Genomic DNA, 15,270 nt, shown 5'->3' with positions numbered 1-15,270 from the left:
AAGCTTTAAAAATGCAAGCTAAAGACCTCCCACTGCCTTTCCAAATCACAATATTCTCTTAAAAATCATTAGAAAAAATCTCTAATAATCTTTAGGCACTTGGATATTAACATTTCAGTAACTGCCTTTGCTGATGTTTATCATTGTTGTTAAGCCCATCCAACAGCACAGCAGCTTTTGCCACAGTTGTTCAAGGTCTTCAGCGTACCGAGTTCCAAAGCAAATCGGCCGAGGTGTAAGAATGTGTATCAGCCCCACCGCTGATATACCTATGGCTGAACTGAATTAATTACTGGATTCTTCTTTCAACCTAATAAGGAACCAGTTCATCTAACACACTCATGTAGACATTCAGAACTGGTGGGCATGTTTTAAAATATCAGCACTATCCTTTAAATCCGTCCGTGGGTGCGTCATGAGTTATTAAAAACATACTCCATCAAAGAAGTAACATGCTCATGGGGGGAACAAAGAAAGAAAAAAAGACAGAAAAAATTTTAGCCTTTGTCTCCCTAATTTATCTTTTGCTGCCATATTGCAACACAGTTCAAGGGTTCTAAAATTATCTGTATTTTAAACCAGTATTTTAAACATGTTCTTTACTTAGTTACATTCTAGTTTTAAAAGTCTTAATACAGGAATAGAAGAATGTGTAAACCATTCATCAGGGTCCAATAGTGCTCTGTAGAATATAAAATGTGAAGAAAAAAATTGAAAAGTCCAAATGAGGAAACTGCAATTCAAAATTAGTTCACAACAAAGCTATAGGAACAAATCACTTGCGTATAAGAGAAAAACAGATGAAAAATGTGAGATGGATGTGAAAGACATTCATGAGGCTATACTCTCAAGCGAGATTGCTAAAAAAAATGAGCAGCACTGTTAATTGAAAAATGTAACTTCGGCATTTTGTAATAGTGTGCATTCATTCTTACTACTTCCCCTCAAAATCTTGGAGCAGCTGTGTTTTTTAAACGACCTTATTATATGCTCAGCTAATTCACAGTCTATTCAAGAGGAGAACATTTGAACTGAAAACCAACTAAGCTGGCCCAGGAATAAAGGCAGTATTCCTACATAAGGAAAAAACAGGAACCTAACAGATACGTAAATAGTGGGATATGGCAGATGTCAGAAATTTTTGAGCGGTTTTCCTGTGACACAAGGTACAAATGAAATGATCTAGCCATGCTGAAAGGTGTAGCCATGCAGAACTCAGTGCTCTGTGCAAGCTCACTCGGCATCATGCTCCATGTTAAACTGGTGACATAAATTGGAATTGGCCTTGGCCTGTTTTAAATTAGTCTAGAAGCTGTATCAGTTGTAAGCTGGCCTGGGATGATGAGACAGAAAGACGGCTCAGAGCTCATTTCCTAAGTTTGGACATACTTCAGGTAAATGAGACAGGAAACATCGTTCTTACTGCATTAGCTCCGCTATGTCTTGGCAAAAAAATCCTACTGTTGTTTTAACAAAGAGTCTCTTGTCTTGAATAAGGGACCAAATCCATTTTACAAGAAATACAGAAACTTTCCTTCCATTCCTCTTGGCTAACTACAAATTGGGGATCTGTTGTAAATTCCATGGGTTTTTTTGTTTTTCAAACTCTGGCAGTCTGCAGAACAAGAGTCAAAGAAAGTATCTAGAAGTAAACAAGTGAATACCGACACATAACTCTAGGTACGTACTTAACCCTCACCGTTTTCAGATGTCTTTCAAGAAAAGGCATTGTCATTTCCAAAGCTTGAAAAAGCACAGTGTAAGTTAGCTGGAATGATTAAATGAACTAGAAGCCTGGATATACTAAGTGACTGAGATTTATTAGACTGAAAAGTAAGAACAAAGGCAGATCTGCGGGCAGTGGATCAGACTTGTTTGTCTGAGGGAAAAATAAATGTAAAATAAAGTCCTCTCTAAATGGTGGAGAGGCAACTTCTTATTCAATAAGGTGAGAATTACAATAGATTTCGGAAAAAAAGCACAGAATCAGTCATGAAGCATTGCTTCACTATCCTTAGCTCTTTAAAGGCAGTTGACTGAGGTACCCTCAGTCATATCCTCAACAGACACATACAACCTTTACAATGAAAATCTGTAATTCCAAAATCAGAGCAGCATTCAGATCCCTCTTCTGCGCATCTAAAAAAAGGCCCTATGTGGGCTCCAGCCCCCTAAGAACAAACCAAAACACCTCAGCTGTGCTGCCCAGCCCTGGAGATGCTTAAATTCAGTATGTGCCTACAGGTTCGGACACTTGGATCAACAGGACTCTCTAGCTGTGTAAGCTTACGTGTCAATACCTGCTCCAAAAAACGGTATGAAGAAGTAACAAATACTTTTTACATATATCCAGTTACAATTCAACAGGTAGCCGAGGAATCATGTGAACTCTGCCTAAGACCCCAGAATAGCCTGTGATATGTTCCAAGAAGCCCCAGCACATCAGGCAGTACGAGGTCCAGCTCAAAGCTTATCAAACGCAATCATTTTTCTTCAAAAACATTGCTGGAGGTGGTGATGGTTCCCACCTTTCACAGAATGCTTTCACTGATAATAGAAACTGCTCAAGATTTAGAAAGCCCTGACTGGACTCTCTGACTTAGCCTAAGGAAATTCAAAAGGTATTTTCCTTCACCAGGAAAACATCTTCCTCACAACATGTCTACTCTCAGAAAAGGACACACTGAGTCAGAAGTGGATGGAGACACTCAAACTCAGAATATCTAACTCAAGAAGCTTGGGCTTCTGGAACCACAGTGTTCAGGCAATATCTTGTGTCTCACATTCCCTATTGACTATTTCTATTAAGTTATCAGAGCACCGATTTGCCCTTCTGTGGAGCCCACCGGTGTGAAGGGAGGCACTTAGCACCAGCATTTTTGGTCACCCTGGGAGCCAGTCTCCAACAGTTTTGGTATGGCAATGCACTGGCTAGGTACTTAAGGCAAGGGACCAGAACCTCTCTGGTAGCCTATAAACTACAGCTTGGAACCAGCTATTCTATACAAGAATCCTATCCAGCTACACAAGACACGGAACAAAGTGGTGTTAAGTCTTGACTATGTAAAGGAAAATGCATTGATATAAAAAGTTTCATAAAATGGCAATAGCTCTACGGTACAGTAATAACTAAAGAAAAGTGATATTCTCTTTCGAGAGCTTTGGCACAACCTGCAGGGAAACTATAAAAATCTTCATTATAACACAGTACTCCTTGCTGAGAAGAATCCTTTACAGGGAAAAAAAGAAACTTTTCACAGGTCAACACTATTACACCCCTGTGGTATTTATTTTAACAGCTCAGATCACAGAGGAAATCCAGATTCAATCTGCCTGTTCTAGTACAAACCAAAACACTTGTTATTAAAAGGAAAATGGAAGCTTCCACTGCAAGAAATAAAAAATAATTCACAGAGCAACGTCAAACCAATATAAAGAACTCAGAAGTACTTGGTAAAGGTCAGCTGTGCTCATGTTTCATTTATGTCTCTGTATTGCTGTTGTATTGCTTCCCATTTAGCCAAAACAATTAATGGATGCCATTTTTACACAGTCTACAAGGGGAACCTTCCATATGTGTCTTTTGAAAGGAGGCACCACAATTTTCAGTCAGATTCTGAATGAGAACATACGTAGGAATCATAGGATAAACAAAACAACAGTGGGGAAAATAATCTACTAAGCTAGTGTTACACTGATGTGGAGAAACCACAAATTAGTACAAAAAGGATGAATCGTATGTAGTGACAAATGAAGTAAGTGGGCCTTATTAGACAGCTCTCTTTTTTAAGCTCTATCATGCTGAAGATTTCTACAGTCATATCCTGAGGAAAACAGAAGACAGTTACAGATTTGATACAATATTTGTGAAGTCAGTCAAATTTTCTCTACTGCATATTTATGCATGCATGCAAAACTCAGGATTGTTCCCAACTCAGTAAAACTTGAACTTCGTTTAAGACTTCTAGATGTGTAATAAACTTATCTAATATTACTCATGTACTAAAGTTATATTTATGCTTTATCTTTCAAGAAACATGGCTCAAACTGTACACAAGAATTAGGTGAACAGATACAGAAAAACTCAATATGATGTGTAAAGGCAGGGGGTCTTTATTTTTTTTCTTTTTGCCCATATGCACATTTATGCAACATTTTTATCAAAACAATTTTCATTCTACAAGAACTCCCTCAGTAACAAAATGAACATCAGCAGGTATTTCACAATGGAATCACAAGTGAAGACTGCAAAGAGATCAGATATCCAGACACTCTTATCATTCAATAATAAGCTTATTTTTGGTAGAGGTAGCAAATATATACCTACAGATTATTTTACCTTGTTGAAATATACGCAGAGTAGACTTTTTTGGTAGAGGGAGACAAAATAACAAATGGTGTTGGTATCCACAATGGCTTGCATTTCAGAATGGAAATTCATGTAAATATTTCTCAGATATTCATTAACATTTGCTTTTTATGAGAAATGCAGCTGCCCTAACTTCCTGTAGACGTCAGTGATAACATAGCCAAATAATTGTTGCAGGCTCAGCCAGATAGTTTTCATAATACTATTATTTTTTCCTACTGTCACTCAGAGAGTTAAAAAACAATGAAGATTTAGTTTGCAAACTGGCGTCATTGTTATAGTATCTGTTGAAAGACCTACAGAATACAAGCAACTACAAAGGACTTTTATTCTGTTTACTTAAATGCTTACAATTCAGAGGGCTTGTAATTACTTACAAATAAATTCAAGACAACAAGTTTAGAAGAGGTTTTCATACACATAATTTTAGAAAAGACAGAAAGATATTCTTTAAAATTTGATTTCTTAAATCAAGTATGTAAGTAGGTCAGGCAAGGTTGGGAAGGAGCATACATCTGTTAGTAGGTTCTCATAATGCACCCTTAGTATTTAACTCTCTAAAAGGCTAGATAAAGAGCAATTAAAAATTCATACATTTTAATCCTTACCACCTACTGGGCAAAGATTTTTAGCAACAAATATGGAGAACATTTCACTGCCTGGATGACTGTCAAGGAACAAAACAATGGAGCTGAAATTCTGTTTCACATAGAGTAGAAACTGATTTGAACTAAGATTAGCAAAGAATACTGAATTTCTACCACTTGTACAATGCAGAATAAACCAGAGAGCACCCTTCTTTATCTAAAAAGGGATAGTGGCAGGCCTTTTACTGCTATATTCAAAACAAACACACTTTTAGAAATACCACTCTCTTTTAACAAGCCTTTCTGTATAAAGTAAACAAAGACAGAATTTTATAGGACATACATACAATGCTAACAATGCTCTTCATATTTGCAGCCATTCATGCAATGACTGAATTTATTCGTGTATCTTTTCTGTCAGCCAATTCTGTAAATTCTTCATGACACAGGTATTTTCATAAAATTGTTAGCAAATATTTACTCAAGTAATTTGGGAAAACGTTCATTCCAGTAATTTCCTTTACTTGTGAAAGCAAATTCCTTTAAAAAGGCTGAGAAGGTAATGAAGTAATGTATTTTCATCTTTTTAATATTTATTTAATGATTCTAGCCATCAATAAATGCTTAAATTCAAAATATCTGCTTTCCTCCTCTACAAAACATTCATGCTCACTCACTACATGGAAAAAAAAAGAATTTTATTTGTATTAGGCACTCCTTTATAAAAGAAATAAATTACTGTGTGGCATCAAGACAAGAGAAAAACCTAAGAGGTACCTGGGAAAAGTCAGTTGTACTCAAATGTTTCATTCATGTCTTCATATCACTTTTCTCCACTTAAGGAAAACAATTAGTAGATGCTATTTTATAGCTAATTCTAAAGGGACAGTCGTTAGTTATGCCTATTAAAGTGAATGGTTATAATTTTCAGTAAGGTTTCAAATAATGTTATGTAAATGGACTGGGGTTAAAAAAAAAAAAAAAAAAAAGCAAGCCCTCCCCCCCCTCCAACCTTTGAACTGGGTTTTATTAGATCTGCACAAATTAAAGCCATAATTTGCTGTTCTCTAAATGACCACATTGTATTGCACATTAATTATAACACATGGGTTAGCAGAAATTCATATCTAATTAAAAATATGCTGCAGTAAGCAGGTGCTATACAACACAAAACAAATATTGATCATGATTGTCAAATCTGTTGCAATGTCTAACGACAGTGCTCTATGATTTAACTTGATGTAATTACTTTCACAAAAACCTGTCGTCAGCTGTAGGTCCCCCTCTTATTTATTCCTGTGTTAGAGGGAAGAAAATGACCACATAAAACTCCTGTCCAGATTTTTATTTCTGATGTCCTAGCTCCTGTGTTCGTACCAGGGCTTGATGCTCAGCCAGTTATTCAGTTAAGAGCATTCTCTTCAAGATAATAAAAGCTGATAAAATGTCCATAAAGTCTTGCAAAATGCCATTACAAGGGTCTCATAAATGTAACATTTCTGGTACAGTTTTGGGATTTACACCTTGCGTTGTCCTTTCACAGAAGCAAACATGCACAAAACCACTGTAATAACCTCTTGAAATCAGATAATATTCCAACAGCTCAGTTTCACTGACAGAAGGGGCCTGGGCATAAGCCAAGAGGCCCAGGTGCACTGTGTCATGCCAGTATTTAATGCAGTCTAATATCAGATAGATGCTAGTGAGAGAAAATACTCAGAATAAAGTATAGATAATAGCACGGACAACCACTCATTGCTAAATTACTTCTGCTCATCATGCTGTGAGCTTTGTATTAAATTTTTTCGTCAAGTGGCAGGAATCATAGGGAGAAGTGGCTCAAAACTCCCTTCTTGTAACCCTGGATAAGGATCTATAATATTAGGCTTTCATATGATAATGGCAAATGATGCCCCTCTCTGAAAAATTTCTGACTGGTAATGAAAGTCCTAATCAGATTGTTGTTGCTGAGAACCAGGACGTGGGGAATGATGCCTTTTTTTCCCCTCCCCCTGTCAGCAAATTTAGCAAGCTTGACAAGATGGGTTAAGTCTTTGAGAATTTATCTTACATGAATTTCCAACAAAGCCCTTGGGTTGTTTTATAAAACTGGAAGGTAGTGGTTTAATAAAAGCTGCACCACCTGAGGCATTTTCATTAAAGGCTCTCTCTAGACAACATCACAATGTTTGCATTATCCTTCTATACTCCCAAGAGAATACAAGCACTGGCTTTTCAGCAAGAGTTGATATTATGTGTGAAGGCACGAGAGAAGATTAGATTTTGCTTTTTGGTTCACAAAGTAACTGTTTGCAACAATACTCTGGCTAGGATTAAAACTCATTGATTTATGTTGCCCACCATTTGAATAGTACGAATTGTTTCTGTAAGAAAAAAAACACAATCTGAAGGATTTAGTATTTAGTCATTTCAATGAAGATTTTTAATCCTAACCACACATTACTCTCAACAACTGTACTATTTATGCTATCTGGGCGCTTAAATAATGACAGTAATTAGCCGATTAGGACACTCTAGAAAACAGGTGCAGGGCTGTGGAGTGGAAGAATCAATGTACAGTATTAAGGAACTATGGCATTTAAAATGATTAATCTGTTCAGTGTGTTTAGCAACAGGAAACACAAATCACCGAATTTTGAAACATAATGTTATCTCTGTGGAAAAATTTCACACACACACAATGAATGCATATTTAGAAAGGTTCACTGACGTTTTCACCCATTTCAGTGGACTCACCATCTGTGTAGACTTCTCTGCGCAGATGTCCTGGCTGGTGTTTTTGCTTTTTGGCAGGTCGGACCTTCTGTATTACAACAGCACTCATGTTGCTGTCAGTAGACACAGGGCTGGTGGGTCTAGGACAGTGTGATGCATGAAAATGTCTTCGGCCTGAAAATTGTTACAGAACGATCGTTATTAGTTTTCTCATCCAAAACCAGACATTTTATTCTTTCTCTTCCTTTACATGAGAACTATCTAGCTTTCTGGAACTTAAAATTATACTGTTAGAACACTAATATAATTCGCATTCTCACTGTGATCAGTTTTAGAGCAAGACTTTAGTTAAAGTGAAACATTTGCTATCCTATTAATAGGCAGGCTGGCTTAGTTTCACAGAAATTATCCAGCTGGTTTGCAGATACTAGCTCTTGCTCCAGGAACCCAAACTCTGTCACCAGTCAAGCACACATAGGCTTCCAGCCCAGCAGCCTTCCATAAACAACAAAATGTTTCACTTTCAAAACAGGTTTCACTTCCCCTGGCTTGGACGGTACCTAGGCTCACCCACACAAACAGCAGAGCAGGTCACTAGCAGGCCTTAGTCCCAGATGCCCCCAGCCCTGCTTTGAGTGAATTACTAAGGATGCATCTGGGATATATAACTGGCATTTTAGCACACCTTATTTGAAGACAAAATGTGCTGCATCTGTAGGATGTGCAGTCAGGTACAGGCAAGATCAATATATAAAAATCACTTCACAGCATGAATTTGACTACTGTAAAATTATTTATCTGTAATAGCAACAAGCTGTAAAAAGAAACCTTTCCTAAACATATAAATTTATATATGTATACACATGCATATTTATGTGTGTGTGCGTGCACATACGTATGCACGCACACACACACATACATACATTTTTATATATATATATGTGTGTGTGTGTGTGTGTGTATATAAATAAAAAAATGGGAAAAATTCTGGCCCCATGGGTATGAATGGGAGTTTTGCCACTTCTTACTTCAATGGGCCAGGATTTCATCCAAAATTACTAAATTACCTCCCCTCTCATTCTTCATGATGAACAGCTGTGTTGATATGAAACAAAGGGCTGTTAACTCAGAGAGGATATCAGAAGTGAGAGAGGAATTTTGCAAATCTGTGGAGTCAGTGCGGACACAGCTTTAACTGAGTTCCTCTTCTCTAGGTTTGGCAGTTTTATAGGATTGGCAAAATATTCATGGATCTGCTTGAAGCTAGCATTCCACACTGTGGTATTCCTATTTATTAGCTGAAATATAACAATATCCACCTGGTAATTATCAGGGCTAATCAGGTTACTGACTACCTGTATACATTCGGTATTACTAGTAACCAGTATGTTGTAAAACATTAAATATTTCGAACAGAGTATTTCATATCTCCAGTGGTGATTCAGGGGAAAAAAAGAAATATACACATATTTCCTTGCTGCATATTCATGGTCTATAATCTAACCCATCTCTAATGGCAGGTGTTAAACTGGGAAGCCAACACAAACCCAGTTCATCTCAGTAATAAAGCAGTAAGAGCTGGAACAGCATTCTCCAAAAGATAATAATGAAATATATAATAGAAAACAACTGCATTAACATTTTTTCCCCAAATCCTAGGGAAATAAATGTCTGAAGTTTTAATATTTCCTTGCACATTTCAATATGGGGGGATTAAATCTCTCATGAAGAGTGACTGAAAATACTGGGAGCCTTATATTGGGAAAGGGGTAGAATTCTCTAATGCCCTTTTTAACAAAAAAAAAATCCCTACTGGAAGAAATCTGAACAGAAACTTACGCATCTTTCTACAAGAATATGGGAATATTTAGTAAAAATGAAGATGACATTTTCTAAACTATGTGTAAGTTCATTTTACCTCAATTCATTGCCACAGGAAGCAACTGAGGCTGAATCATAGCAGGATTTTTTAAAAAAGGGCATCAAAGCAATGAGTTTGTGGAAAAAAGGATTTTTAAATCACTTTTAAGAAATATTTTTCAGAACAAACTGTCCCATATTTACCAACATCACTATCTCCGATTAAGCAGTTTTCTATGAAATACTGGTTTCCGAACTTTGCTCCACTGATTTGCAAGCGATGCACAGCTAGGCAAGACTGTGCTAGACTCATTCAGTGGAAATCCACCAGGAGGGTTGAGGTTTGGCAATAATCAATAAGAGCACATAATTAGGAACTACTTATGTCAAACAAGGTACTGCAACAATTTATTTAAGCTGTTCCACCAAAGCTCCTTTTCTGATTGTTCCCCTAGTGTAAACTGACCCCTTGGCTGTACGATTTGTTGCAAGAATGCTAATCTACAATATGTGCATGCAAAACAATTTTCTGCATGTGTTAAATTTCTAAATGTTGTAAGAACATCACTGTGTGATTTATTATTAAATTACTAAAGGAATTCAAGAAGAAGCTGTGGATAAATGCATGTCATAATGGCAATATTTTTTCTTCTCCTCTCAAACATAAGATGAACTCACCTCCGGCAGCATCCTGCATTTGACGTCTGGCTACTTTAAGGCCAGCGTATTCTGCGGCTGCTGCAACAGCCTGTGCAAAATCTGCATCAGTAAAAAATGATCCATCTGAAGAGCTAACACTGGACCGTCCACTTGAGATGTTGTCTTCTTCAGAGGCTGAACCCCAGCCATTGATCATGGACCCTGTCACAGAGCTCTCCAAATCCCCAACACTTGAGGCAGGTGTCTGCTCAAGGCCACGCAAAAGGAGTCTTCTGTTCTGCATCTTGGCAACCTCTATATCTGCTTCATCTTCTTCCTCCTCTGGTGCGTCGGTATCCATATCAGAGACCAAGGGGCCTGAGATATAGCCATAGGTATGTGGCGGAGAGATAGGCCTTGGAGGGGGTGGAGGACTCACAGGTTGACGTCTGCATAAAAATACAAGGATAAGAAGAATAGAAGTCACATAACGTAACGAGACGAGAAAGTAAATTGTTGAAAATATTTCTTCTACTTTGAAACCAGTTTAACTTGCCACTTTTAATCACCAGAATTTATATTTGAAAGGTTCAGGGATTTTTTCAGTTTTTATTTTTTCTTTAAATCAAACTGATCAACGATGTAGTTTGAAATCTATCAAAGGAAATCTGATTTTTCATACAGTTCCTTCAGCTCTGATTTTAATGAAAATGGGCTCATTTTGCATAAATCTCTTTATGTTTCTTCATACAGCTCTTGTACAGCTAGGAAAGAGACGGTTACAATTCTTGCGACGACTGAAAAATATCATTTGCACACCCTTGAGAGTATGCGCAAAAAAGTCTATGTATTGCTTTAGAAGCTTGAAACTACCAACAGATACCTGTACCCAAATACATTGCTCCACCAACACTATGCCCCTATCATTGTTTCAAAAAGATAGGAATGGAGATATTGCTGTTTAATGATTTCTGAAATTGGTCTAGGAGATAATATAAAGAAAATTATCTACTATCACGTTAGTTCTAGGTTTTAAGGATTCTAAAATGCATAAATATGCATAGATTAATATATTCTGAGTTTAAATAATCACTAATGATGTCTCCAGCTTAAGGAGGCAAAGTATTAGATGTCATTAGATCAATGTTCATTTACTTAATACTGGATTCAGAAGTCCATGTTATTAACATCGTCAACAGTTTCTCTTCATGAGGCCATGCACATGCTCTTTAATTGCCATTTGTGTGAAAGAAAGAAGTACGTGGTGTAGCAATGGCTGGATTGTTGACTTCACTTACCAGGAAATTCCAGTACAGTTTGGTTTGCAAAAATTTCCAAAGCAATTTTCCTCGGATTTCTCCCTTATTATCTCATTGACAAGATGGCAATTCTTATACACTTTAAATGTTTGCTTTTTGGGGGTAATTTCTCTTTTAAAAAATGGGAACACTTATTTTGAAAGGAAAAATGAGCGAAGAAAAATATAATATTTTGTGGCCTGAGAAAACTGGAACCTCCCTGGACTGTATCATCTAACCAGTGCTTTCCACTTGCTGTGTTAACTACTAAAATGGCAATGAAGACAAGGTCAGTTAGAGATATATACTCAATAATAATTTAATAAAAAAAAAAAGAAGCTGTTGCTGCCTGGGAAGTTCTACCTGCCTTTGACTAGAGACCTTGCCCAATAAAGTTTTACTGCCTTAATTTAAAGCTCTTGTGACATCTGTCCTTGTAATATATTTGCCAGCCTTCCTCTTCTCTAGATTTTGGTATTAGAAGACAGGCAACTGGTTACAAAACATGTTAGGGTTCTTGAAATTATAGCTTGCCTACCAACCCTTAAGGATAGGCTAATTGAGAGCAGCTGTTCATGGGCAGATAGATTTAACAATACTTCTTTCACTTTATCTGATGCAGTGGCTCTCGCTTTAACAGTGACATCGTCTCCTATCTCTGCTCTCGCTTTAACACTGACATCATCTGCTATCTCCCTAAACCTTTAGTTTCTCCTTTGCCTGCCCAGTCTTCCAGAGCACAGATTGCTATTTCAGTTTACTATAATTTTAGCAAGCTGACTGGACAGAGAAATGTTACCACAGACAATCATCATCACAAGAATCATATTCTAGATGCTGGCTTCTGGTAGGGAATGGAGATAATATGCAGTAGGACTACAAGGATCAAACAGAGCTAACAAAAAGTATGGCCGATAAAAACCAACATAATGTGATTTTAATATAGCAATATTTTAGGCACTGTTTTCACTATACAGCCACGACCAAGAAAACAGACCAAGAATTTGACCAAGAAAATGAAAACAATACAGAGAGATGCACCACTCAAAGTGTATTCTTAACTGGAAAGTATTGCCACACAGTATTCGAAACAGAAACCGTCTCCCAGAATGGGCTATAGCTGTTAAGCACAATACATCCAGCTCCTAAATAGCAATGCCATGGGTCATATCAACACCATTAAATGGAAAAGGTAGTCAGTCAAGCCTTGCTAATCAGGTAGATAGAACTGTGTGAATCTTTTTTAACTGAAGAGATAGAGGTAGCATACAGACAAGAAACAATGTTAGAAAAAGTAAATAGGAAAGACAAATATAGTCACTAACAATTCTAAGACCTTCAAAAAAGCTAGACTTAACCATCACAGGAATAACAAAATAATAAATACATTTTTCCATCTACTCAGTGATTAAGCTGTATGCCCTGGGAGTATAAACCACAACATCTTTCCAGATAAAACTCAGTCTTCTTCCACTATTTTTGATGGTATTTATGGTGACCAGCCATGACTGTGTCTGTTGAGAGAACTTTTTACTTTCCAGGCAGTTGCTGGCTTGTTCTGCATATTTTCATACATCTGCACCAATGCCTACTCCATCCTGTATATCAGTATGCATCTCACACTTTCCAGAACATGGTATCTGAGGTCACTCATAATAGGTTGCTCACTTAGCTTTTCCCTTTTCCATTAGTGTCCAGCAAGTTTGACCTCTACATAACCCTTGAAAACTGGAAGTGCTTAAAATGAGCACTTCTGTGCCCCGATACATTAGGGCCAATCAAAATTACAGAAAATATTATTTGCCACCCACTAAGAAAAAGAGTGATTATAAAGAATCAGGAAGATAAAGAAAGAGAAAAAGATACACAGTACAAGAACTGTTACCATAAAGAATAAAGAAATACAAAACAAAACAGACAAAGGAGAAGCAGGGAGTAAAAGTGAAGGCAGATATAGGCCCTTTTAAAACAATCAGATCAGATAACTACTGCATACTTAAAAAAGGAAAACTCAAAAATGAAGTAACTTTTCAAAAAAAATTCTGGAAAATAAATCCATAAATGTCCAGTGAACTATATTAATAAACTCAAAATTATCTCTTTATACAGCAAAAACTAAATTCATTAAATCACCATCAGGCTGCAGTTTTCTAAAAGCAGAAAGTATGGCTGGAATATTACAGGTAAGTTGGTAATAAAAATATGTGAAAACCACCAGAGGAAAAAAATTGAAAGGAATATATTTCTGGATGCTAAAGCTGTATTATCTTAACAAAAAGGCAAGACAAATAAGGATCATACATAAAGAGCCTCATTCAGAATTCACTGTTTTATGGAACAGAAGCTGTGAGAGAGCATATGCAAAATAGTTTGCGCTAAAAGCAACTCAGGGAAGAAACAAAATTTCCCTGTAACAAATATCTGTCTTTATTAATGTTGGTCATTTCTTTAAATGAGGGTAGGTGGAAATGTTAAGAAAATTTGCAAGTAATAATTTACTGTATTAGGATTTATGAGAGGAGAAAAATCTATAGGTTATATAAATTATATATTTATATATATTCATACATATTGGTGACAAGTTAATTGCACAGTTACTGTGAAATAATGCATGCTATTTTATGGTAATAATGCAGTAAATCTACTGGAAACAATGGAACTGTAATTATATGGTAAGCTGTGTTAACGATACCACTTTAATATCCTGATGACTGTGAATTTAACTTGTGTCAGCACTGTACGTAGCATAAAGTGATATACCGCATTTCTTTCCGTGGTATCATAATAAAGCAACTTAATTACATATTTCTAAAGTTACAAATAGTTCTAGCATCCCAGATCGTAAGTTAAATATTAACAGAATAAATATAACGGGGAAAATCTTGGCCTCACTGAATTCAGTAGGAATTCGCAGTGGGGCCAGGATGACCTTTGTCACATCTCGCTCTCTACATTTGCATTGACACACCTCCGGTCGGGTTGGTGTTGTATGTGTCCCAGATCCTCCTGACAGTCCTGTAACATGGGCTGGAGTTCTTCCTGGGGAGAGGGGGTGAGGGTGGCAGTTGACTGGTGGCTATAGGAGACAGCGGCTGGAGAGGAAGCTGCTCCTCGAACAGGTGGAGTAGGACCTCGCTCATCTTCTTCCTCTTCCTCTAGCTCATCCTGCTGCAGATACATCCTTGCAGGTGGGACTGGACAAGGAATTTCTTGGTCATAGCTAAAATTAATTTTTTAAGAAAATAAGGACTTAAATTTTTACTGTGTTATTAGCATAGCTGATATATGTATAAATAGCCCAGAAAAAATCACCTTTGTTATTTGTGCTCTTGAAAACAGCTTAGTAAGGATGCACTGACTGCCACACCACTGTCACTCAGCAATCTCTCTAATGAGCAACAATACAGCTAGTTGAGGAGCACCAGAAAAGCACTGAAGGAACATCTCACTGCCAGCTTGTAGGGCAAATTACAGATCAATTAGCTAGCTATTAAAATAAGACACGGATGATGTGTTCATGTCTCTTACCTTTCATCCACTGAAAGACTGTAATCTTCACTATTGCTATGGGGAGGGGGATGTGCTGGAGGGGGTGGAAGAAGATCTGCCCAGTTCATGCCAGCTTGCTTGGGAGCCTTTGGAGTACGAGCACCCTTCTTATGTCCTTGACTCCCTATGAATAAAAAGAGGTACATATTTTCAAGTTTTTAAATATCTTCTCACTGTTTACCCTTTGGAAAACAAAATAACCATAGTCCCTTCCAGATCCTCCTGAATTCTC

At 37.1% G+C, this 15,270-nt stretch overlaps 1 protein-coding gene across 7 annotated transcripts in view; it reads right to left on the bottom strand.

Moving 5' to 3' along the window:
• Positions 1 to 15,270, bottom strand: part of ROBO1 (roundabout guidance receptor 1) — a 739,670-nt gene that overhangs the window by 4,317 nt on the left and 720,083 nt on the right. For all 7 annotated transcript variants that reach the window (XM_064523274.1, XM_026107996.2, XM_064523237.1 and 4 more), the window contains 4 exons: positions 15,018 to 15,162; positions 14,458 to 14,709; positions 10,231 to 10,640; positions 7,714 to 7,866 (listed from right to left, as the gene is read on the bottom strand). In XM_064523274.1, the coding sequence (XP_064379344.1) occupies positions 7,714 to 7,866; positions 10,231 to 10,640; positions 14,458 to 14,709; positions 15,018 to 15,162 (960 nt within the window). The remainder of the gene's footprint in view (positions 1 to 7,713; positions 7,867 to 10,230; positions 10,641 to 14,457; positions 14,710 to 15,017; positions 15,163 to 15,270) is intronic.

The sequence above is a fragment of the Dromaius novaehollandiae genome, chromosome 1 (assembly GCF_036370855.1).
Source record: "Dromaius novaehollandiae isolate bDroNov1 chromosome 1, bDroNov1.hap1, whole genome shotgun sequence".
NCBI lineage: Eukaryota > Metazoa > Chordata > Aves > Casuariiformes > Dromaiidae > Dromaius > Dromaius novaehollandiae.
The sequence above is the reverse complement of the archived record's forward strand: the minus strand, read 5'-3'. Positions and strand labels throughout refer to the sequence as shown.